The 26130-nt window shown below is 42.7% G+C and overlaps 1 protein-coding gene across 5 annotated transcripts in view; it reads left to right on the top strand.

Moving 5' to 3' along the window:
- The window catches only part of SNX31 (sorting nexin 31), a 254818-nt gene that overhangs the window by 39796 nt on the left and 188892 nt on the right, over positions 1-26130 (top strand). For all 5 annotated transcript variants that reach the window (XM_069220559.1, XM_069220562.1, XM_069220558.1 and 2 more), the window contains exons 3-4: positions 6998-7112; positions 9779-9843. In XM_069220559.1, the coding sequence (XP_069076660.1) occupies positions 6998-7112; positions 9779-9843 (180 nt within the window). The remainder of the gene's footprint in view (positions 1-6997; positions 7113-9778; positions 9844-26130) is intronic.

Genomic DNA, 26130 nt, shown 5'->3' with positions numbered 1-26130 from the left:
GATCCCCTTCGTAGGTGTGTAGTGACGTTCAATTGAATATGTATAAAGCCCATAATCATGAAGGGAATGCACATTTTCTGTGCTCACTGTTCATGTACTGTGGCGATTCCAGGCAAATATTTAGGATGGCATCCATCTTTATTTAAATGGCCTGTAAGAGCTTTCCATCCCCATGGTGTCCCAGAGTTTGCTGTACCACATCCCCAGTGTGGGGGCGATTGTTGTGACCACCTGGTTGCTGTTACCATTTTTGCTGGCACCAGTAATTGAAAAATAAGTGCCCAGTCACTGCCCTTCAATGTGTCCCAGGAGTTTGGAAACATGCCCAGCAGAACTGTCTCTACTGTTGTTGAATATCCTTTAATTTCTTAACGAGATGCTGACACTACTTCCCAATAAAATGTTAAAAAGCATGACCACCATTCGTGAATCGGATCTCCCTTTATCCTCCAACTCCTCCAGCATTTGTCTAATGTTTCTGTGAACATCTTGTTTACTTTTTCTACGGTTTGATACCAGCCTGTCATTCTTACAGGGGATGGGTTCTCAATGTGTCCCTTCATAACCTTCCCCTCCTGCCTAGCGCCTACTCCAAAATCTGAACTAGTATTTTTATTTGTGTGTGGCTAAAATAAAATGTGGCCCGTGTGCTTGCAAAGTATTTTACCACCATTTTAATTGAGCTCTTTTATCTAGTTCCCATATATCTTAGTGATTTGCATTGCCCATTACCTAAATGGTAATACCTAAATCTCTCTTCTCTGGATGGATTGTAAGTTCTCTTGCAACTCCTAAAGCCCTTGCTGTTCATAATCGAAAAAGCTTAGGTTTCTACAGTTCTCCACCTCGCTTGAGCCTCACAAGTTGGAATGAAGTCAAGGTTGTACTGTATGTAGTTGTGCGGTGATTGATTTGTATTTAGTTGTTTTGCTTCTCTAGCGAGTTCCACACTTCCAGGAGACTGCTTGTGATTTGACTTCAGTATAGCTAGGTTGCTCATTTTCAAGGGAACCATATCTCTCATAAATCCCGCTCCTCCATGGCCCTAGCCATATGCTGACAGTGTTTAGTAAATTTTCTTTGTGTCTGTTCACCTACTATATGCAGCTAAGCTGTCTTATAGTAGTATTGTTCATCCGGAAAGACGATACCCTGCATTGCCCTAGGGGCCTTCAATAGTTTGGCAGAGAGCAGCAGAGGTTTTTTTATATGAAATCTTGGACACACATCTGTATTGACTGGGATACACCTTTGTTGCTGTATATTGACTACATGAAACAGTTGGGAAAGAACATTCAGTTTTAGGGCCATTATTCAGCCCATGTTGGCTGTATATGGTGTGATATGTACTCCCAAATATTTGATGAAGCCCAGTGCTAACTTGAAAGAGTCTTATGTTCTCAGATAATCTTTCACGCCCTTGTCGTGATTGACAACTAAAAGAACCAAATTATGTGCATTTATTTTATACTCAGCGATGTCACCAAAATCTTTTAGTATGGTTGGTAAAGTAGGCATGAATCTAGGAAGAACAGTTATTGACAGGAGAGAAAAAAAAAAAAGAGTCCTGTCCGAAAGTGATATATGGTGGTTCAGCTCCTCTGGGCTTCCTATGTTTGATCTGTGTTGAGTTCAAGATGGCAGTGTCCAAAGGTTTGGTGGTGAATAGGAAGGGTGAACAGCTGGCAGCCTGGTCTCATTTTTCATCCCTGGGTAAACCAGTGGGTTTGAATTTCATTGATTATAATCTACCCATGGCCATCTTAATAAATGGAATCTGGCTTATTTTTCAGCACAGTTTGTTTTATAGGAGAGGAGGATTTTTTAGCTAGAATGTTGCATGGCCATATCCCGGGTCCCACCACTGTGTAAAAATCCTACTTTTTAAGGAGGGAAATAATTTGGGATCAAAAGGGTACATCGAGTGATCCCAAAAGATAAGCCTGACATAGCCTCATATGTTGTCATTTTCAGGCTATTCCTCTGCCTTAAGACTCCTGATGTTTGTTGAAGTGCATTGTTGATTCAGTGCTCCGATTACCACCTTTAGACCAAGTATATCTTCAGTTTTTGCATCTTCCATTTTTTTAAAATCTAGTTTCTTGACTCTGGCCTATCGGGTCCACATCTGTTCTCTTCTTTGATAGGACTTTCCTCATACCTGGGCAAACCTCCTGGACTCCCTGTTATACATTATTTTCCATTCATTCTTCAAGTCATGTGAGAAACCTTTTAAGTCCTCTTTAGTCAGCGTTGTGTTACTTTAGCTGTGATGTCTCGGGTGGTAGCTTTACTCGATTTCCCATGCTGCATCTTTGCTTAGAAACTGCCTGTATCTTTGCTCCTCTTGGAGGTGGGCTGAGGAAGCATTGACACTCATTGGATATCTCATCACTGCTGATCATTTATCCCAATGTTGTAGTTCCTACAGTGGAGTTGTGTTTTCCTCTGGCCGGTGTTTCAGAGTCCAGTCTCATTTTAGTCATAGCTTCTTTGGAACAGACCTCATTTAGAGCACAATTCAATCTCCCAATTTAGGGAATCATTGCCACAGACTAGCTCTGGCTTTTCAACTGTGACCCAGTCTTTACATCTTGGAGTAGGTTTGGGAGATATCTACCATCTTCAGTCTAGACCACACCAGCATTATTTACGTATTCCTACGGGTTGGTCCACCTACAAAATATTCTGTTTGCTCCAAGGGTCTAGAATGATCGCAAATGGAATGATAGATAAACATGTATTCTTGTTCACAAAATCTGGTCAGGATCCAGAACATTGCAGTCATTACAGTTCTAAATTGTCATCTAAGTATAGAGTAGAATGCGGACCATGAAGCTTGAAACTATTAGGCCTAAACTAATTTCCCAATGCCAGTTGGGCTTCATTAAAAGAAGACGGGCAAGTGGTAACGCTAATCTGGCTTTAAGCTTTATGGACCAGGTCTGTAGGGATAAAATATGAATGTTCATCTTACATTTAGATGAGAAGAAAGAATGTTCTAGCGTGGCGTTAAACATCTGTTGAAAGTATTGACCAAGGTACATAAGGGCTTAAAAATTATAGTCTCCATCAAATAAACATCTCAGAAATTGGTAGGCCCAAATGTAGAGAAAGAAGACCAATACAACTGAAATCTAGTCTCTGCACCTGGCTTTCGGTGATTTAGCTAATTGAATTGGTTGCTTTGGCATATACATTGGCACAGCGCAGAAGATCTATGCAGGCACAATATATGTAGCGGTCCGATTTCGTGAGGGCATCATTGAAATATGAAATATCCTTGTTTGGCAGGGTGAGTTGGGGGTTAAATGGATTTCCCTCCAGGAGTCACAAGTAAAAATGCTCCATCAATTGAACCATGAATTACCTTCTGGACAAGGGCACTTTTTAAGATGGGGTGAATCCTAAAAGTTCTTTATTTGGGTGAGACTTTACATCACAATGGCGGAAAAAAAGACATTTTACTGTACTCAACTTCTACATTAGTGTAAGGGAGGAAGACGTTCGAAAATTATAGGATGGCTTAACATTTCTGGAATTTCCCAACCATGTGAAGTTTAAAAAGAATACAGTATAACTTGGTTCGCGCCTGGCTCCAATGAGGCCCAAAGGAAGCTTTTGGGTTTCTACTGCAAATGCTCTCACCAGTAAACATTTACTTTAGCAACTGTTAACTGCTCCCTAGTACCGCAGTGGCAAACCCTGCCCTCAAAAGCCCCACAAAGGGGGGCATTAGAAACGTAATTGCTTGAGGAGCCTAGCCAAGATGTGCCCCTGCCCTGGCCTTCAACTTGATAAAACCTTCAACAAAAAGCTGGACTTAATGTGTTCAATGCTTTGCTCTGAAAGCACTAGCATCCTAAAACTCCTTTTGGTATTCACTTTGCTTTGAAGGGGACACAAGTAAATAATACGAGGCATGCCCCAGTGCCAGTTCCGTCCTGCCCGCCTGCATACCAACTAGCGAAGAGTAGCACGTCCATCTCTGCCAAGGAGCTCCATGCCATGCCTAACACCTTCTATGGTCCTGGCATTTTAGCCAGCAGGTCTCTGCGTGATGGGGCTTTTGGGCTTTTAATGGTAAGAGTCCCAGAATGCAACATTCTCAACCGGTTGAGGTTGTAACAACTAACATGGGGCCACTTACGAGCTATGACCGAGGATTATGATCAGTGGTGTGCGCCATTTGTCGGTGTAAAACTAAGTGAACTCGCACATTTTCAGCGCGCAGTTGTTTTTGTTGTGTTCTTACCGACGACGGTCAGTTGCGTTCATCCATTTTTCACATTCCAAAGAAATGAGCAATTGTAAAATATTTTACTCTTGTTCCTCATATTTTGCATGCTTACACTTTTTTGCTTTTCAAAGAAATATAATTTTCAACCTTGAAATATTTTTTTTTTTCTTTGTTGCACTTATTTGTGCCTCTTTTCTCGATTCATTTATAATTGATAGTGTTTGCAAGTCTTTAAAGTTATTTCATGATTTTAAAAATGTCTTGCCTTTTCTCAGATAAAAAACAAATCTTTGGCGTAACAGAATGCAGCAAATGTGTTTTATTCTCCCCTCTCCCTCCCTCTTACTCGCTCCCTTCATACGCGCCCTCCTTCCTGCCGGGCCGTACCGGGCACCAGGCGTATTTCCTGGAGGCTGAAAGCAGTGGGGCTATTTTGTAGCAGTGCAGCAGTTTAAACGCACTGAGTTCCTCAAAAACCCAAGTTTTCAGGTAACAGAGAGCCAAGATAACTGGTGACCCTGCTGGAGAGGGCTAGTTTTGTCTGTGTCAGTTCAAGGAAGTGCAGAGGGTTGATGTGCCTGCTGCGAAGAACATGTACCATGCAGATCATAGAACAGTATTTTACGTGCAGTGCTCAGTGGGTTACTGCTTTTGTCACAGAGATCCTTTTGTTACTGTGCAGTTCATAAATTACGATCGTAATCTACCACAGTGAGCTATGAACTGCCATCAAAAAGCTGCATGCACACTGCATGGTACGTGTTAGAAAATAGTGTTTTCCCCCATGTTGTTGATTACCCTAATTTTGCTAAAAAATTTTTTGGGGTAGAAATAACTTGTCATTAATAAAATCATTTTCCATCTCTCAGTAGGCTTGGAACACGTTTGCTGACATTCTTGCAGACCACGGGTCAATTTTAGCCTTGCGATTAAATCACTTGCTTACCTGGAGTATTTACATCAGGGAGACATATTCTCATAACTTATTGGCCAGCCGGTCCTCTCTGCATTAATTCGCTAGTTTCATTTTCTTGAGTAATGGTGACAAATGCTGCCCGGAGGTTGGCCTTCGCCAGTGCCACACTTCTGTTCAGGAGGCAATGCTTTGGGGTTAAATTATTTGTTGAATTCGCCCCGTGCCAAGAAATTCGCTGTCCTCAAAAGCAGATGCTGACAGTTATTGTTGTATGCTCTAGAACAGGCTGAACACATTTTAAGGAACAATCAGCAACACAACACAAGCAAAGACCTACAAGCCTTAATGAAGCCTAGACCGAATCTCCATGTGCAAGGAGGGATTTCTCCAAGGCTGTGGCATTTTAACATCAATACCACTACGGGATTGTGCACATGAATCAAAGCATCAATCCCAAACACATATAAGGCATTCTTCTTCACACATATCTGAGACATAATGACTGACTAAAAAACAATTTAAAAAAAGCTGTAACAAAGCAAATAGGACTCGGCTTTGTGACTTATTGGCTATTCTAATGTTGTTTTTTAGCCAAGTTGCACCGCACCCCACATCATGTGCAGCAATTGTAAAGTTTTTTTTTTTTGTTTTTTTGTTTTTATTGGACACAGCTGGCTCTGCATTTCTAGGTGCATCCACTATGCATGCATGCGCCTGCGAAATTACGTGGCCACTTTTTTTTCAGTGTAGGGTACTGAAGCTCAAAGAGTAAAAAGGCAAAGTAGAGCAGGCGAGAAAGAAGCAGCTAGGCAAGGAAGCAGCGTGGGAGGGGCGTTTGATCAGGCAGAAGCACACAGGCATCACAGAGCAACAAGGAGTTTGAGGGGAGTGAAGTACACGATGGAGACAGCCGGATAACACATGCACTCCCATGTGGTGCTTGAAATGCAATTAGTGGAAGCATAGAAGCTAGACAGTCCAAAGAAATGGTAAAGAATCTCCACGGGAGAGACAGACTCGAGATTGACAAGCTGGGGCGCAAATACGAATTGAGTAAATGAGGGGCCAGAGGCCACCCAGTGAGCAAGTTATAAGCCTCTAAATGTTGTTGGTAAGCCTACACTGTTTTGCAACTAGTAGGCGAGACCCCGAATAGGACTGTACTCCTGGTCTGTAATGAAGCTGCATAGCTTTAGTTGAGATAGTGGTGGTAATCACAGACTCAGAATCTAGGTGTATTGCGTGGTCCCCATACATGAAGCTGAGCTCTGATGCCAACATAAACTATAACCAAATAGACCAACTCCAGTGGGCTAGGCTCACTGGGGTAAACACAATAGGCAGTCTAGAAAGGTATAAGATCATGGTGGCACAGCTTGTCCAAAGCCATGCAAAGGACGTTCGTCCCAACAGTCTAGCGTTTAAACTTTCCATCGCAAATATGACCACAAGTTACCTAACTTTATTCTGCTAGACTTGAAGACTTACGTTTAAATGAATTGATGCAGGGAATGTTCCAAAATGAGCATTGGAACTAGTATGTAACATGAATTATTTAGGTGGCGTTACATACCAAATACAGGAAAAGAAATAGCAAGCCAAATAGCCATCTCTATTGAAAATGTGAAGTTTGTCTTAGACAACAAGCGTGTTAGCCCGGGACATTCTTTACATCCACTTTTACCTGGTTGATGTATTAAAAGCTGTTTTGGTGTGTGTTGTGTAGTCATAATGTGGTGGAGCACCGGGGAGGGAGTAACACAACTTCAGGATAAATGTGTCTTATAATTGCTATTCTTCAGGCTGTAACCCTTGTTTTACAATTTTTATTTATTTTTAAGCTGAGACGGTACTTCGGAAGCAGTGTGCCACCATTTCCTCCAAAGTTTTATCTAGCGATGACCAAGTCCATGGCTGATGAAAGAAGATGCCAATTAGAACGGTACCTGCAAAACGGTAGGCTGAGTTCTTTAAATCTGTTAGTTATAAAGGTTCTGTTTTTCTATAAATACCTTCTGTTTTACCATGTGTTGCTTTCCCATGCAGCAGTTTTTAGTTCCATTTGTGGTCCAGTAGGCATATATAGTAATACACAGCAAAACAGTACAAGGATTGTGGGCTGCTTCAATCCACACGTAAGTGATTTAGTACATTTGCAGCAAACTGTTTGAGTCCAAACTTTGAAAGGCCTGTTATTCGAGTTTATATTGTCCGTAAGCGCCATACTGTTTTGTACTTCGAAGCAGTGTAGTACATAAGTGAACCCAGAAAGAGAGTGAAGTCCGGGGACGTTTTGCTAATTCAGTGAAAATTGACTCTGGATGCTCAGATCAATTGCTTTATTATCCCGTCGAAAAACCTAGAAGGATGCATTGGCATCTGCATTCCTCTTCTGAGACGGCATGTGCAGATTTATTTGATTTCCAGGGGGACCAGAAGGATTTTTCTGTGTGGTTTTGAGCTACTGTATACATCAGCAGAGTGTGGGATAGTGCCAGTCGCTTTCAAGTTAATGCTGCAGAAAAGTGAGTTTTTGTTATTGGCCCTAGATCTTGATCGAACACCGGATCTGTCTTCCAAGGCTCTCGTATTGTAAGTGTGGGAGCCTCCCATGTGGATGAGGTTAAGAAGCCAGCTATTCAGTCCCGTTAGGATCTTAGGCTGACTATCCACATCATTGCAGTTTTGCAGGTGCTGCATTCTAAGATGGCTGTGGCTTCCATTCAGACGTGTGGGGTTGGCAGCCTTGTTTAATTCCAGGCTTCACTGTGGCAGTCCTCTCCGAGCTGGCTCCTTGGCTGTCAGTGGCAGAGAATGTAGTAGGTCTGCCTAGTGTTTGGTATTTCTAAACTGAAATCCCTGTTCTGCGAAGATCTATTCAAGGGGTCCCTTCCTGAAAGTGTGATTCTTTTACAATCTGGTTATAGGATTCCTCCATTTTCCTGAGGGGGGAAAAAAATAAAATCAGCTCCATGTTGAAGCAACTTCTGCCACTATGGGCTGATTCTGTCTCCCTTCGCACTTTAATATCAAAGGGGTCCGAGTTCTTCTCTAAGCCCCCTTCCCATCCATTGCTTCACCTTCAGAGAGCAAGGCATGTACTTCAGTGTTAAATTTCCTCCAAGCCTTAAACATCTTTTTTTTTTTTTTGGCAACATCTCTTGTGTGCGCTATATCTTTTTTTCATCTTTAAACTCAACACATAAATTGGCAATGTGTTCTGCCTTATCTGGGCATTACAGTGTTAATAAACATTTTATAGTTTCAAATGTTTCTTTCAGTTCTTAGTTTAATCATATTGGACGCATTCTCACTTTCACTGTGCAAGGTGGAGATAAATATCCAAACTCTAGCTTGGAACTACGTTACCTCATTTCTCATACAAGCTGACGTTTTAGGAGGGGCGGAGGATAATCCCTGTCAAACGGTCAAAGACTTGTCTTCATGTGCTATATTTATTCCATTCGGAGTTTCTAAAAGCTGAAGTGGAAGCTGTCACTTGCAGTCTCTGCAATCGAACACCTGAGAGGTGCATTTTTGGAGAGCCCTTTCCAAACACGTTTGACAGGACTGGAACGCATTGACCTGGATGCCTTGAAACAGTTGTTTCCCTTTTCTTTTTGGTTCCTTCTGGTGTCCATTTAAATAGGCCTTTGGGGTTTCCCAGATGAGCCATTGATTGTTCTTCTGCATTCTTTGTCTAATTTTGTTTTTGCCACCCAGAGCGATTGCAAAAAAAAAGACAAGCTAATATGATATTGAATTTCAATATCAGGGGATGGTTATATTGATAATTAGCTCACTTAATCTCGATTTTTCTCAAATACTTCGACTTGAAATTAAACTATTGTATCTAATCTTCTTGCTGTACAGAAGTTTAAGGCACACCGGTTTTATTTATGTCTACTGAAATGGTTTAAGGCATACCCCAAAACTATTTATTACCACAGCATAGGTCCTCTTAATATCCCTGGTTGATGTGGGGTAGTGATGCCATTCTTGTAGAAATAACTAAAATCTGTTCCCTCTTCCCCATTAACTATTGGCATTTTCCAGGATACCTTTTAGCATGAACCTGAAAATATCCATCTACCATATTCTGCAATCCCTACATTGGCTCACTGTAGATGCCTGCCTGTATGCTTCTTAAATATATCGGAAACGTGCCTACCTGGCAGAAAAACTGTATTGCTAAAGATTGCCAAGTAAGAAGGAGTAAAATTGCCTCATTTTTGGATAACCAGTGACCTAAGAATAAGTTGTAGCATGCTTTTACACCTTTTCTATTTTCCTGTATCATTTTCAAACCATCTTTCATTCCAACACATCCTCTTGATGTATTTTCATAATCAAGTAAAACCTTTTTACTATTGCAATTTTCTGTATTTTCTTCTTGTGCTATATTTTGCTTATTTTCTTATACATGTAGTATGGTTATGCATATTACCTTTTGTGTTTTTTAGCTTAATGAGTTCATGTTATGTCCTTTTAATATTTTTTGTATGTAATTATTCATTTCTGCATGCCACAGAAATTTGATAGGTTTGCTTTAGTGAAATTGTGCATTAAACAAGTTGAATAGATCAAGCATTCCTTTTATTCTTGTTTTTGTCTCATTGCAGTTGGCAATAACCAAAATATTTCAAGCAGTGAGTTATTCATCCACTACTTCAAGGATTTACAAATGGTATGTTTTAGTGTTTAATAAGTTGCATTCTGTGATGATTCAGATGTGTTTTGATTATAAGTTGAACTGTCTCATTCTTCACTAAAATATGTTGTCTATATCTTCCAATTTCCTTTAATTTGTGAAATAAATCCTGATAGCGCACATTCGGCTAGTAAATCGTCACTGTCCGAGATCGACTATGGGGAGGAGACAAATGCAGATAGATCTCTGAAGTATCTCTGAAAGACACTGATTATTATTCCTTCCTGCATACATACCATCATGTTCTGTTTATTCCTAACAGCTTCCTTGATTTGTTATCTGCGATGTGCAGCTATTGACGAGAGGCATTTAATTGAATATTTCTAATCTTTCCTGAGTTTTGCAAGTTTGCCCTTTTTTTTGGGATAATTGTACAGTTTGGGCTTCCTCTTCCAGAGGTATGTCTCAATGGTAGATGTTGTGTCTCACTTCACGTTACATCTATTTCCAGGTTTTTCTGAACACCCACAATCTTATAAAAAAAAACCCCCACCTAACTACCAATTTTATGCCAACCCATTCAAACCCCATAAAACAGACCGTATCCTTGAACTTAAGTGAGGTCCCACAAAAGATTAGGGAAATATGGGGTAGAAGGGTATGCGTAGGGGGAGGGATGACTTAGTAACAGCAGAAAATCAAAATCACATACGAAGTGTATAAATCGCCAGTGACCTACAGGTCTCTCTGTAATAAAGTACAACATTCGTCTCCATTTCTGATTTCCCAGTGATGAGATGCACCATAATATCTATAGACATTGACCACGTGAGAGTGGGAGGGAAAAAAAGCCATGCATATTATAATCCGAATGTCTCATCAAATCAGTTGCATTCCACAGAAGAAACAATGAAAACAATATTTATGCCTGAAATGGGCCCCACACTTTTGCAAACTGCTGTAGTTGATCATTTAAATGACATTTTCATACGAAACCCCAGCCTGCATGTCAGTCAGCCGGTTTCGGTGTAGTGGTACGAAATTTGATTTCCAGTTACATAGAATCTCCATTTTGGCCACCGCCAGAGCTGTTGCAAACCATCTATTCAGAGTGAGGCATTCTGGGCAGCTGTGATGTCATGTAGGAGGGTATTCTACCCGTCAGTGGGGGATGGATCCCTAGAGTCCTAATAGTACCATACCTCCCTCCACTCGTTTGAAAGCATCAAACTTTCCCACACTATGCACAATATTAGAGTCTCGTATGGCACCTCCAACAGGTAGAGTCCAGCATCATGTGTGCTCTTAAAGGTTTGACCAGGGTTCAATGCAATTGGTGTAGGACCTTATAGTAAGTTAATTTGAGTAGCGCCTTTCTGTCTTATCATGGATCTCCATGATATGGAAGCAGTTATTGTCCTCAAATTCTGTCCCTAGCCTTGTCGACCACCAGCGGTTTAGGGAAACTGCATTTTGTTTAGAGAAACGGGTCTCAAGCAGTGCAGAGTATAACCCAGATAAAACTCCTGTGTGGACCTTCCATGTCGTAACATATTGTAGAATTTCATCTGTGGGGAGAGCCTAAGGGCTACTCCCCAAAGTAGCTTGAAGGCTATGGGCCAGTTGCATGTAGCACCAAAGTTGGGAGTGGGGGCAGATCGTATTTTTTTTCAAGGGCCAGAAACGGGCAAGTCCCTGTATTGCATCAAGGTATTGAGACAACCTACCTCTTGAATAAGCCACAGTGACCATTATAATTCGATGCCCTCAACCCGTATCCATTCATCTCTCCAAATAGGGGCCTGGGAATGTATCGAGGCTGAGATATCTGTTACTGAACGTGCTGCATGCCAGTTGTGCTCAGTGATGATCAAAACTGGATGGGTATGTTTGGGAAGCGTCTGTAGATCTGAAGTTAGAGGCAGGGCCAAGGAGATGGTATTCCATGTTTCTCCAAGTCGGGACCTCCCTTTGTGTCTTGAACTTGTAAATAGTCTGCACCATTTGGGAAGCAAGCCAGTAGGATCTGGTATAGGGCAGCCAAAGGCTCCCCATAGAGGTTGAGGCATAAAGTTTAAACACCTTCATTCATGGACTATTATCATCAGCCCCCTTCTCACCCAAAGCGATTTGTCATATAGCCCCCATCAGTCTTTCGAAACGTAGAGGTTGGCATCATCAGGGGAAGCATACTGCAGATGTATTTGAATTGTGGCATAGCATTCAATTTATGATCTGGATTTTACGCCACATCGACAGGTGGGATTTGGACCATATGGTAAATTCTGCCTTGACTTTATCCAAAACGTGGAGTATGTTGTGTCGAACCATGCTATGCAAACCTGTGTTGAGGAGGATTCCTAAGTATTTGAGTTGGGATGCTATCCATTGGAAGGGTGAATCGCCTAGAGAAACTTTGAATTCAGACACCGTCATTGGCATCTCCTCTCATTTCTGTATCCTTGGTTACGTTTGAAGTATTGTGAAATATGTACCCACTTCCTGAAGGCCAATTCTAGCAATGCGATCATGGCTAGCCTTCATTTTGGAGCCCTGCTTCTCATCCCGCAGCTTGTGTATGGGGGTTGAAGAGGGGAGTTCTCAGATGACCTTCTGTATGTATTCCGTTGGCCCAAACTGATCTGTGTAAACAAAGGACATAAATATGCAATCCAGTCTGGAATGTACCATGTATACCAGTGAGTATCCGGAGTATTCCTTCTGAGTGCCATGCTTGTATCCTTCATACGTCTAAGTGCTAGGTAATAGAAAGTCCCTCTCAAGGACCATGCCTTAACAATATGGTGGGAATAACTGGGTCAGTATCTGACAAGGGTGTTATTAAGGATTCATTGAAGTCCACACCCAGAGTTCAAAGAAATCTACATGCAGAGCACAAATGTTTGCCATTTTTGGAAAAATGCTGTTTTCCATAGAGCTTAAAATCTTTCTATTCAGGAACCAATCCAGAGAGACTCTAATGAAGATGGATCAGCCACAGTCCAGTTGTGATTAGATATAGGGTGCATTTGCAATAGAGGCGCCCCAGTCACCCCACTCTGAATAGGTGTGCAATATAATGTGCCACAATGTGTATTTCGCACACCTTGTACCATTGTCCTGCAAGGTTGCCTTTAGTAGCATAGCTCGTTCCTGCTAGTATATGACAGCATTACAGTATACATGAAGGCCTCCATAAACACAGAAGTAGTATTATGCCCCTCCTGGTAGTAAACTCTCCCCAGGTTCAGGCTCTTCCTGGACTCTGATGCATCTGCAAGAAATCCTCGAACTGTCAGAAAATCACCTCCCATCAATGGTGAGCTCTCTTCATGGAGAGGAATGCATCCAATATATGATCCATTCTTCCAAGAGGAGTCCCAAGCCGATACCCGCTCATTTTGCCCGGTTGGCCCATCATGAAGATGCTGTTGCACTTAGATTTCTTCTCTACTCCAGTCATGTCATCAATTCCCGAAGTTCTACCACTGCCTGCTTCATCTGTGTTAGTTCAGTTGCTGCCTCTTTACAGGAGGTCTAGACTTTGAGAACCTGTCTGATATCTTTTGGACATCTGTTGCATTGAAGTCCAGATCCATTACAATTGTGTTTATTTTGGTATTGAGTATGCCTCTAGGATTTTTGATACCGATAGTGAATCACTGATTGACTCCCTCTTCTAGCAGTAGGAGGCTTGATGTAGTTGTCCATTTTGTTGTTCAACAGCTCTCAGGATTTATCCTTAACCATGATGCTCCTTTTTCAAGCAGAAGCCACTCTTACAGTATCAGGGTCCTTAAGCATTTGAACAGCGGTCGTTCTGGTAGAGCCGCAGTTGTGTTGCATAGGAGGTATTGCTAAGTCTGGGATAGGGCAGCAACAAGCAACAAGGTTCGAGCTCAGGGTACATAATGGCGTGAGTACTTTAAAGTCTCAGTTCATAAAGTCACAGGGAGCAACACACCAGGGACAGTACATGCCCAGAATACAGATCGCTTCAACAGCTACAGGATTCAGATATTGTCATGAGTAGCGTGAAAGCAGATATGGTATTCTTTCCATCACGGTCACGCCCTTATTTAATAATAATAATAATAATAAATATTATATTATATTATTATTATTATATATATATATATATATATATATATATATATATATATATATATATATATATATAAATATAATTACATAATCATCCATTGTTCAGTGGGAAGGTAGGGATTAGCGGGATCGGTAGGAACACTTCAGTAGTCCTGCAATTAGATGTTGCACAATCTAGCACAGCAGTCTGTCTCTGCACCCCATAAAGGCAAACTTGTCTGACTGTTCAGACTTCCGAGGTCCATAGGGAGTTGCCTTAGTGCTGTATGCGGGTCCATGCCAGACAGGCTCTCTTCCAGGATTATGCATGGGTAACAAGGCATTCATTTTGCCCCTACCAGAACCCACCAACCCCCGCCAAAATATTTTTGCACCCACCTCATGCATACATGAGCACACCCTTCATTTAGCCCGAGGGACTTTGCTGCTACACCTCTCGATGCCCCGGATGCCAGGATCCTGAACATGGGGGCTCAAAACCACAATAGGATCCCTGAATGGCAGTGTGCTAGTACAACAAGTGCTCAATTTAAAAGAAAACAATGGTTGTGCCCCAAATTTTACTTAGGTGGTTGTCCACTTCTTCAGCTGGTGAAGACCAGATCCCAAAATCTAGCATGCTAGAAAAGTGGCGGCTAGTGATCTTTGAAAATTAAATGTATAATACCTGACTTAAATTGAAGCAAAAATAATAATCCTACCTTCCTTAAGGCGGCTTCTAGGAGTTTTCTCCCCAAGAACGTTTTAAATAAAAGGTAAATAAAGCATCTGATATAATGAATTTCACTTAAAAAGTGATAGGTTCTGGAAGGGCACCTATGAAAAATTCCAGGATTTTCCATTTTTCTTTTTTTGTAGGGTTTGTATTTCAAATTAACTTCATTCTGCCCTCCTCCGCCTCCTATCAATTTCTCTTTTGTAGGACGCTGGCTCTCTATATAGTGCTCTAAAAAGAAGTACACCATGCAGGGAGTCCGCTTAATTCCCAATTGGTTGACGGAGGCAAAAGTAGACAATACTAACACCCTCTTTTGTGGTAGCGTGGGGAGCAGTTAGGCTTATCAGAGGGCAGAGCAAAGCATTTGTTGTACTCGCAGAGGAGATAAATGAGACACACACTCGAATAAATCCAAGAACAATTTAGAAAAATAACTTTTTATATATGTTGTGAAACCAATTACTTCGTAAAAGAGTAAGTACTGCTTTCGTTATTATTTCTTACAGGTAAGTAGAGTTCAAACATGTGCGCCTTTATGCACAATGCAATTCTATGAAAGGAAAAGTCAATAATGCATAAAGGTAAGTACAGTTGGTTTCAGGGGTTCACCTTCTGTGTTTAGAGGTGTAGGAGGACAAGGTCCAAAGTACTACCAGCAGTTTATCTGGAGCTCCCCAAATTTCACTGAGAGCAGGGTGCTGGTAAGGTAGTAGCTGGGCGCTACGGAGAAGAGGTACCACCTGGAAAGGGGCTGAAAAGAGGGACTTGGGGACAAGTCTGAGAGCTCCCAAATGGGGGCTTGGATCGCAAGGGGCCTTGGAGCAATGGGGCACAGTCGCTTCTTCAGGATCTGGAGTGGTTGGCTCGGATTCAAAGTGGATAGGGGGGCTGTACTCTGTGCGCAAAGATGCTCCTCGTGGTTAGGGGCCAACAGCTGGCAAGGGAAAAATAGAGACTGCTGGGCGACTCTCAAAGTTGGTGTCAGTGGTGCTGACGTCCCTCGACAGCTACTTGATCCTGGTGCAGTGGGAATTTGGAATGGGCTCCCACTTTTGGTGCTTCGTGCAGGGCGTCCGATACCCCGGAGATTGGTGCTGCACAGCTCTGGTTGGTCTTGGAATCATCACACTCGGTGGGGAGACAGTCCTTGTCCTCCAGAGCACTGGTATTGCCTCATGGTCATCTGCGGTGTCTATTGGAGCCGGGCAGCTGCAAGACGGTGGACCGGACTCTGCATGTGGGTGCCAGCGAACTGCAGGGAAGTAGCTCCTCTACTCCGAGGGAGACTGGCAGCAATTTGCAAGGTGCTGGCAGGCTACCTGAGGCTTTGGTAGTTTTCCAAGTTTGCAGGACGAGTCACTCTGTTGCATTTGTTGAGCAGGATGTGAGCAGGCAGGGTTTCACACCAAAAAGTCCACACCTCTTCTGCTGTTCTCGCCAGGCAATGACTCTTCTTTTTCCTTCTCTTGAACTGTTAAATCTAAATTACTGTGTTCAGGGTTACCACCTAAATACATAATTTAGGATCATTAAGAGGAGTGCCAGATAGCAGCCAATGGGTTGCCTACCTTTAGGGTGACGGCACTCTCTATATGACCACTTCCGCTGGAAAGTGAGCATAACCCTGATCCTAGAATGCTAATTCTGTCCAAAACAAGATGGAAGAATTAGAAAAGTGGTGCCCACATCAGGTTGTCTGCCTTACGGGTGGGACTTGCATGATGTGGACACGCCTCCTAATCTTACTAATTTTCCTGCCTGTCTTGCTGATAAGAAGTGGGCTCAGGACAGGGGAAGTGGTCTTCTCCACCATCGGGAGAGACCTGGATCACATAACAAAGGCAGCTGGTCCTCTGAAGCTTCCCGCCCTGGAATGTCCATCCTGCCTGGAAGAGGTGACAACACCACTGCCCAGAGCAGGCTTTGTTCCTGGCCTCCGGGAGCACTGGCACTATCAGCCAAGTAGGTTTTCAGAGGGCAGCTCTAAGGTGCCCTCTGGGTGCATGTATTAATAAATCCATCACTAAATTTAGTGAGGCTTTATTATCACCCAATGTTTGATACTGGACAGCCCTTTGTTCAGAGAAGCCGTCATGTAGTTTGGGAACTCGTATTGACCAGTGTCCAGCACATGTATTTAAAATATCTTCCCTGCACACTTACTATGTCTAAAAATCGGCAAAGACATAGTAGGGGCATATTTGCTCATGTGTATATGCCCTCACTTGTAAAATAATTTTAATTGTCTTTTTATAGCGATTACTGCCCCTGACGAGGCTTCGAAGAGCTTTTCGATGAGTAGCATGCTACTCCAGAACCAAAAAGGATTATGGGTGGATTAGCATAGGGAAATATGAGTACAGTATTAGTATAGGGGGGTATGAGTTAATTTGAGCATAAGACATGAAAGTCTGTTAGTCGGATTGAATAGAATAATGGAGGGGATAGATGAGTGTTAGACATGGCAGCTTTTTGGCGTGTCTCCCCTGTCTTTTTGGTTTCTGACCCTGTTTTTATGATATACTGGACTCTGTTTTTGCTGGTTTTTGTCTTCGCACTTTACCACTCCTAATCAGTTCTAAAGTTCAAGTGCCCCCTATATAAATTGTACTGTTTATTGGTTTATCCATGATTGTCATATTTGATTTACTGGTAAGTTCCTAGTAAAGTGCACCAGAGGTGCCCAGGGCCTGTAAATCAAATGCTACTAGTGGGCCTGCAGCACTGATTGTGCCACCCACATAAGTAGCCCTGTGAACATGTCTCAGACCTGCCACTGCAGTGTCTGTGTGTGCAGTTTTAAACTGCCAGTTTCACCTGGCAAGTGTACCAACTGGGCAGGGTGTAGTGTGTTGAGAAGGTAGGACATGTACTGATGGGATTTAATGTCCTAACAGTGAAATACTGCCATATTTGGTTTTCACTGTTGCAAGGCCTCTATCTCTTATAGGTTAACATGGGGGCTGCTTTTAAATATCCTTAAAGTGCAGTTTGAGGGCAGATAGAAATATGGACTTTGGGGTCTCTGAACCCCCCCATTAAAAATGCATCTTTTAGTGAAGTTAGTTTCTAGATTTAGTTTGAAAATGCCACTTTAGAAAGTGGGCATTTTCTTGCTTGAACCATTCTGTGCCTCTGCCTACTTTTGTATTCCACTTCTGGGTCAGACTGACAGTTGGGCTGTTGTGAATTCCCTCTAGACAGTAACACAAAGGGAGGTGGGGTGTAGCCTGCATATCCTGGCCATCTGGGCTAGAGTGGAGGGAGGAGTGGTCACTTGCACCTGAAAGGGCATTGCCTGCCCTCACACAATACAGTTTCCGACCCCTGGAGTGTGTCTGGGCCCAGGCCCGGGCATGGCAGGATCTTGTGAACAGAGACTTTCCTTTGAAGTATGCTTACTTCAAAGGCAGAAAGGGGTATAAGTAGTGGACCCAAAACCTCAGACTTTGAGAATCTTTCTGGATCAAGAGGAACCTCTGCCAAGGAGAAGAGCTGGAGGAGGAGTACTGCTCCTTTCCTGTGTGTGCTTTGCTGGGTTGGCCTGCAGTTGCTGCTTCTGCCTTAAGACGGCAAAGGGTAAACTTTGCTGGGTATCCTGCTTGAGAGACCTCTCCAAGGGCTTGGAGTAGAGCTTGCCTCCTGTTGGAAGTATCAGGGATATCAACGACTTCAGTTTCATGTGCCTGCAGCACTGGGAACTGTGTGTTCTGTGCTGTAAGAAAAAATACACTGTGATGCTGCCAACCACGCCTCTGGCCTGCACCTTGACCTGCCGACACTGCACTGCCCCGCTTCACACTGCAACCCTGGTCTCACCGACACTGCCATCTGACGCAGCCACCGAGATACAGTGTAAGAACAAGATGCAGCAGGCCTAAAGAGCTCCCATCAATCCCTAAAGAAACCCAGTAAAGTACAATGGTTATTCAAGAAGTTGTAGTGTGCAACTCCACCCAGGCACCTGCCGCAAAAAAGGAGCCCTAGGGACACAAGAGGCCCCGACAAAACAAAAACATTCAGGGGGTGCACCACTCAAGAAGATCCAGCAACAATAGTACACAGGAAAAAAGTCCAATACAGTTGAAATAAAAGCGATGCAAGACTTCTCTCAGTTGCCTTCTGAAGGTTTCTTTAATTGGCATGAAGGGCTTGTTATGACATACAGTTCATACTGAAAAAACAGCCAACGCGTTTCGCCACATGAAGATGGGCTTCCTCAGGGCTATAAAGTAACAAATGACCATGAAAAAATAAATAAAAAGATGATGCAATAACATTAATGCAACACTGAAAAGCACCATATTAACACAGACACTATTTTTACATGCCACAGCCACCGAGATGCTGCTTGTACCGTGACCTGTGGGCCCCGCCATCGCCTAGCTCACACCACAGTCTGGGCATCCCCGACGAGGACGCTCCTGCTGACACCGGCGCCGCTGCATGCACCGTGGCCTAGGGACACTGCTCGTGAGGTACACGAAGCACCGTCCTGCACTGCAGCTCCGGTCCACCGATGCCAGCACCATCGACTCCAGTGTCGTCACCAGGCGTCCCTTTCTGCACCGCGACCCGTGGACGGGGCAAGGAGCCCGTCCTGTGCCGCACTGTTGACTTGGGCCTAGCAACGACAGCGCTTCAGCAATGAGGACGCCGCTGCTTGCACCGTGACCTGGTGATACCGCACGTCACACCACCCCCTTCAAACTGCAGCCCTGGTCTCACCACGCCGCCGGACGCAGTCCGCGAGCCACTGCCTGCACTGTGACCTGTAGGCACTGCATGTTGCATTGTCCCACTTCGCACCACAGCCCTAACGCCATCCACGCCAGTGATCATAACTTAATCAGCCCGGAGTTCGAGCTGCAATGTGGGTGACTTCAAGGGCCTGACGACCCCCGCACTGACCTCCATAACAGACACAGCGACGCCACTCTCTGCACCTCATCGCTAGGATAGTGACCTCCTGCAGTTCCAAGGTAATGTTTTGATGATCTTCCCTACACCGTAGCTGGCCCGCAACGCAGCAGTCAGCCTGAAGTGTTGCATTTGTTGTTCACAACGCCCTGTTACAGCCCCCAGACGGAGCTATTGACTTCAAGGAACTGTATTTTTAAGCAATTCTTGCTAAATTCATATCTTTATTATTGTATGTTGGATTTTTCTTGTTTTGGTCTTGTTTTACACTAATAAATACTGGCTATTTTTCTAAACCTGTTGTGGTGTCCTTTTGTAGTGTTTTCACTCTATTACTGTATGTTATGTGCAAATGCTTTACACATTGCTTCTCAGCTAAACCTGACTGCTCGTGCCATGCTTTCAAGGGGTTGGTCAGGGGTTATCTGAGCAGGTTTCTTCCTTATCCTGACTAGAGTGAGGGTCCCTACTTGGAAGGGATGCAAATCGACTGCCAACTAGAGACCCCATTTGTAACAATGAGGGAAGAATGTAGAAGTCTTAATTGGGAGATTATAGTAGTTAGATGAGGTTTGGGATGAGTAAAGGAGAGATAGAGGAGGGAAAAGTCTGTAGAAAGGGATTAGGGTGATCGTAGTAGTAAAATGGGTTTTGGGATGAGGCAAAAGAGAAAACGTGGAAGAATTAAGTAGAGTTGTTTAGGAGAGCATAGTAGTAAACTGAGGTTTGTGGTGAGCCAATGGGGTAGAGGAGAGAAGAGTCTAGGAAGAGTAATTTTAGAAATCATAGTAGTAGAACAGGTTTGGGATGGGGTCATTGTGGGCCTAGAGGATAGATTGATAGAGGTCTAGGGCGATGGTGAGACAGTCATTTTTTTCTCTTGAACAGTAGGACTAAACTAATAAGTAGTAATGCACCCTGCTTTAGTACTGAAAGGCCTGCTGTAGGGGTGACTTACAGATATTACAAGCCGTGTTTTAGGGGACATGGCACACGTGTGGCATGTCGTGTTTTACATTTTGGGAGCACCTTGTCATGCAGTGTGCATTGGCAGTCTGCTTAAGATTGGTTCTGGGTCCCTCAGAGTGGCACAAGCTGTGCTGCAGCTCTGAGGGGCCCTCTTCATTACCCATGGCATAGGTACCAGTGGTGCCATTTACTAGGGACTTACAGAGATGCTAAATGACCTTGTCATTTGTTCATCAAGTGAACAGGTGCCTTGTTTTTGGGAAGGAACACTGGAACTGGTACCTGGTTAGCAAGAACACAGTTTACTTCAGTCAAAGTTGCATCTAAAAACCAAGCAAAAAGTGGGGTTGTACTACAACCAGAACCCAGCTTCATCCATGTTTCTTTCTTGCCTCAACACACTTTCAGTGCATTATGCATTTTTTTCCCAGAGAAGCAGAGACTCTGAATCAAAACATAAACATAGGTGGTATGGCAGTATCCTAAGCCTTGTTCATCTTTCTAGCCATACCGTTACAGGAAATACAACTAGATGGCACTCAATCCCACACCTGCCTTCTGAATGCACTGTCACCATCGACTACCAGCTCCCAACAACTGATACTTCTGTTTCAACCCACTTCACCCACGGTTGTTTAAAAACACATCACAGTACACTGACAGATACAGCATATCACAAACAAATCATTGCACTGCATACATCTTAGCCAAACAAATAACTAAACATGCAGAATTGATGTGTTCACACTTTATGAATCTACCTTCTTTAAAAAGTCAGTTATCCAAGAGTATTTACCAGTATTGGCCTGTAGATACCTGTCAATACCTAGACTTCTGATCAAGTTTCAATGATCTGCACACAGCCTAATGATAATTGGCTCTCTTGACTAGAACCACTGGGTTTCTTTTCTTTCCACAATTGTGATTTGACTTGCGTATCACAATTTCAAGCAATCTTGCTCTTTCACTCCTGGACTGATATTGTTTATATTTGTAAAACAAGTCTTCCTTCCACTCATGGACAATGTTGTAACAGTCCTAACTTTCTCTTCCTATGAAAATGTATCCTTCATCTTCCTCACCATATTTTAATTCTTTTCCCATTATTCCCAATCTAATACTAATTCCCCTGTTCTTTGGAGAAATATTGGTGGGGTAGACATCCAGTGGCGTAATGAAACTTGAGGGTCCCCACCCCTGCACCAAACATGGAGGCCCCCCCCCCCCTTCTGGATTCACTTGTGAGGTCTCAGGCTAGTGTACTACACTGAGAGGACCCTTGGTGCTCGTGAAGGGGGTTAGGGGGGTTCACTCGCACCACGGAGGCTGCAGGGGGCCTTTGTTACACCACTGCAGACATCCACGTTCCGGCTTGTTGATTTTAGTGTACCAACAATACTGAACACCCTGGATTGACACAAACTCCAACACAAGTAAAACAAAAAAATATATACAAAAGGAAGTCTCCTATGGTGTTTTAACATCCTAACTGAAACCCTTTAGTATTTCCTAATATCAACTTGAACATATAACAGGAATGCATCTGGGAATAGCCTGCCTCAGGGGGGAAAAAAGGGATCAAGAGAGGTTAGTTATAGGTGCCAAAATTGTATATTTTCCTCTGAACATTTCCTCTGATCTTCAGCACCGTACAAAAATGACTCGCAGAGGCAAAACCACACAAGGCCTTCCTTTACAGTGCATTGGTCATTGTCTCAGTGGCAAACCATGGAGAAAAACCACATGCTGGTGCATTACTTTGTCCTATACATCACTTATCACCTTCAGGGTTTGTTGCTTATACTATTCTGCTGAGTGCAGCCTCTTTCATCTCCAGACAAGAATTCCTGTGTAGCAGTTGCTCTTGCACAGGTGTGGTTACTCCCCAAACTCCTGCATACTGGTAGCTTGGCAACTGCTGATGCTGCTGCATATCTTCTCACTCACTACTTTGATGCACCCTCATACAGTTCAGCAAGGCAAATATGGCCCATCCTGGATGCCAGACTAGTGCTACTTTCAACTTCCCCACTGTTGGACACAGCTCTAGCAGGCTCTCTCATTGGTGCACCATACTGATCCTGCAATTTAGTGTTCAGATATCTGTCTACGTTGTCCACCCACCTCTGGCCACCAGCAACAAGTTGGTGCACTAGTTCATCCCCTTACCACTGGGCAAGGTGTTACTCCTCACCAGTGTAACATAAACGAGGCAAACAATAGAGAGGTGGGGAAAAGTACGTTTATATATTGCCAATTAAGAATAAGCAAAATAGAGGTGGAAAGCTGTCCGCCAAATAAGCAAATGTGGAGTCTCAGTGGATTCTATATGTAGGTGGGTGTTCTACTCATAATATTGTCAGAGCCATGCCACATAACTACCTTAGAATAACAGCATCCAAGTTACCAGAAATACTAGGAGTAGGATATCTGGAGGCTTCCACATCATCACGAGAACAGGCCTGATTAAACTGATGGCAGTGCAGCATTCTGTTTTAGTAACAGTCCAGATCATTTATTCCCATTTGCACGCACAATAGTGGTTTGATTATATTGGTAAATGTTTATTCCTAATGCTCACACCTAATGTCCATTCTAAATCTGATACACATTGGTGGCTAAATACATATTCTATGGGCTGAAAACAAAATCATGAAACCAGTCCTGCTGACCATGTAAAAGTCCGTCTCTCTAGTGGAGTTGCTAATTTGCATAGATCACTAAATTGATTTGACTTGAAGGTGGAATGTCAAAGTAATCTGCAATGTGGCACTTTTAAAATGATTGCCAGCAGGGCATCAATAAAAAACTTGTACAGTACAAATATTGATCACCTCACAACCAAATGTGGGCCACCACTTTTGCCAGCGTACACTTAATTTGCTGCCCAGCCCTACATGGTGATGAAACTGAAACACAAACATAGATCTAAATTTGAGGATTTGGTTCCTTTTAGTCCAACTTGCTTCACTGAAATATGGCCTAAGTGTTGTAAGGACAAAAACTGCATACTCAGCAAAGGATGCAGCCTTAGCACCGAGTGATCCGAACACATTGTTTGGAGTTGCCCCCACTTGCTAAACCTAAGTTGTAAATGTCTACGCCACTGCGTTCTTGGACTGGGCACCAACCAGTTGAATCGGCTATATTCAAGTGCCTGCACGAGTTAACAGCCAACTAATCTGCGGATTAGTAAAACATGTGGATTTGACTGTTATGAAATTTAATAAATGTGACTATTTGTTAAGCTCTTTGGCCTGTAGGGAAAGTTATACCCATCATACTGTAGAAGAAGCTCACTATCCGCTCATGTTTATCCATTTTAATAAATCTTAACCTGCCAATCCTAAGCTTTTATTTTGCCCAGACTGGCTTGAACTATGACTTAACGTATTATTGTACGTAATTAAGGACAAGTGGTAACTTTTTTTAAACCTCTGGAATTTGGACTATATGATTAGTAGATCGTTGCTAAGGATTTTATTACTTAGCAAGGCAGCAGTTTTATTCTTCACTGTTAGTACCTGCCTCAAGAATAGCACCCACAGAATTATCCCAGGAGACATGAGACTTGGGTTGATGGCCTCATAAAATGCAGTAATATATGCTGAATTAATTGTTGAGGTGCACTGCTAGTTTTGTGTTTTTAAAACTATATTTTTGCAATGATTTGTATTAATCAAACAAAGAGTACAAGCTACATTTTTAGGAAATCCATTGTAGCCCCAGCTCTGAGGTTACCCAAGTGGTTCTCTTTATCATTGTGTGTAAATACTGTTTGTCATATAATTCTACATAGTTGCATAGTTGGAGAGAGAGCAGTCCCGTCATAGTAAAGCCGAGTCTTCAAAATAATTGTAGTTGGGTATAGTTATGTGTAGGATAGCATGTTTTAGGTTTAAACCAATAATGACTGATAAAACCCCACGCGAAGGGAATATGTCCTCATCAGTGTAAACATGTACTCATCAGTGTAAACATGTAAACCATAATAACCGCAAACTAAAATGCCATGGAAACTAAAGAAAGTGAGCGAGAATGAGTAATTTTATTTATTTTTGTAATGCCAACGCAATGCGAGTTTCGTATCCACGGTAATTTAGGGATGTCACTAACCTATTGATCTTCCTTTATTGTTCCCTCCAGTTTTATGTGCTTGGATTAAGGGTGCAGGACTTAGAAGCAGATTTAAGTTTGATGTAATTGTTTGTACAGAGTCTGGGAATATTAAAATCATATTTGGGAGTTTTAAAATTGTTCGCTGATTGGTGTAATGGCTCACTCATAACTTATCAAGTTTACCAACGTAATGGGTATATCCCTTTGATACAGCAGCCCTCTTTCTAATAAGTAAGCATTGATAGCAGGTCACCTGCCATATACCCCAGGCTAAGGCACATGCAGTGTGTAGTGACCGGTACCTGTGAAAAGAGCCCTGTTACCAGGAACATGGTATAATGATGAAAACATGACACAAGATTTTCCAGACACCAAGAACTTTCATAGCTGTAAGATGTCCCATTTTTGTGTGTGATTCCTTCAACTAATCCTGGCTTTTTACCCAACTGCTCTTTACTGCTGGGGGTTTTTGAGCCGATAGTAACAGTGTTGACTGTACAATTTCAAGACCCAGAGTACAATGTGATATCTGTTAAAAGAACCAGACTGACTTAAAGTGAGACATTTGCAATCGAGACACTTGGCAGTTATGAATGTTCACACAATAGCAGCGCCACCTTAGTGCTTTTCTGCACTCTTTGCCTGACTACACTGTGTGCTTGCTTAAAGCATAACATTTCCAGTGCATTAGAATGGAGGGCTGCAAATTAATCAGGTGTCATTCAAAATGTTAAATGTTTTTGAAACAGCTATGCTTTTGGGAGAGTTGACCACCCCTAAAATGTTGAATTGGGTAAGCAGTAGGGGAATGCCTCCTCCCCCCCTTCCCAACTATGTGCAGGGATTTGTTTATTAAAACGTTTGAATATAGAACTCCTGCCTCTTAAATCCATTAATAGTCCTCTAAACCACACAAGGCTTGTACAGAGTGAGGGTGGAATAGGGCAATGAGATGTGAGTGAGAGTGTAATACACAAACTCTCTGTGCTTAAAGTCTAACATAAGTCCATTGGATACACTGCTGATAAAAGACACTGCAAACCATGCATTTATTGTTTTTTTAAATTAAATATATGCTTTATAATCAATGCAAAACACAGTATTTGATTATTTTAGAGGTTAGGCAGCTGAATAAATCGTGATAAGCCGTGATATCAAAAGGTTTGGGAAATACTAAGGAGACTCCACAGACATCCACAAAAAATGAGCACTGAAAACAGGGCAGCCAGGTTATGTACATCCTGTTGCCATACATGGAAGATCATAAGTATTCCTCTTGTTTTAGACCTGAACATCACATGTGTATAACGGCAGCGGTAACCATTTTGCAAACACTGCTGCACGTTAAGTCATCCTTCAGATGACATGTACTGACTGAACACTTTCAAAATTGTAGAGGTGGTCCTTTTATTTTTAATTTTGAGTTTTTCTTGGACTTACCTTTATTGTTGTGTAATTTATTTGATTGGAGAGCCTTGGAGTTGGCTTCTTTG

Source organism: Pleurodeles waltl, chromosome 2_2, assembly GCF_031143425.1.
Source record: "Pleurodeles waltl isolate 20211129_DDA chromosome 2_2, aPleWal1.hap1.20221129, whole genome shotgun sequence".
NCBI lineage: Eukaryota > Metazoa > Chordata > Amphibia > Caudata > Salamandridae > Pleurodeles > Pleurodeles waltl.
This window is presented reverse-complemented; position numbering and strand designations above follow the sequence as displayed.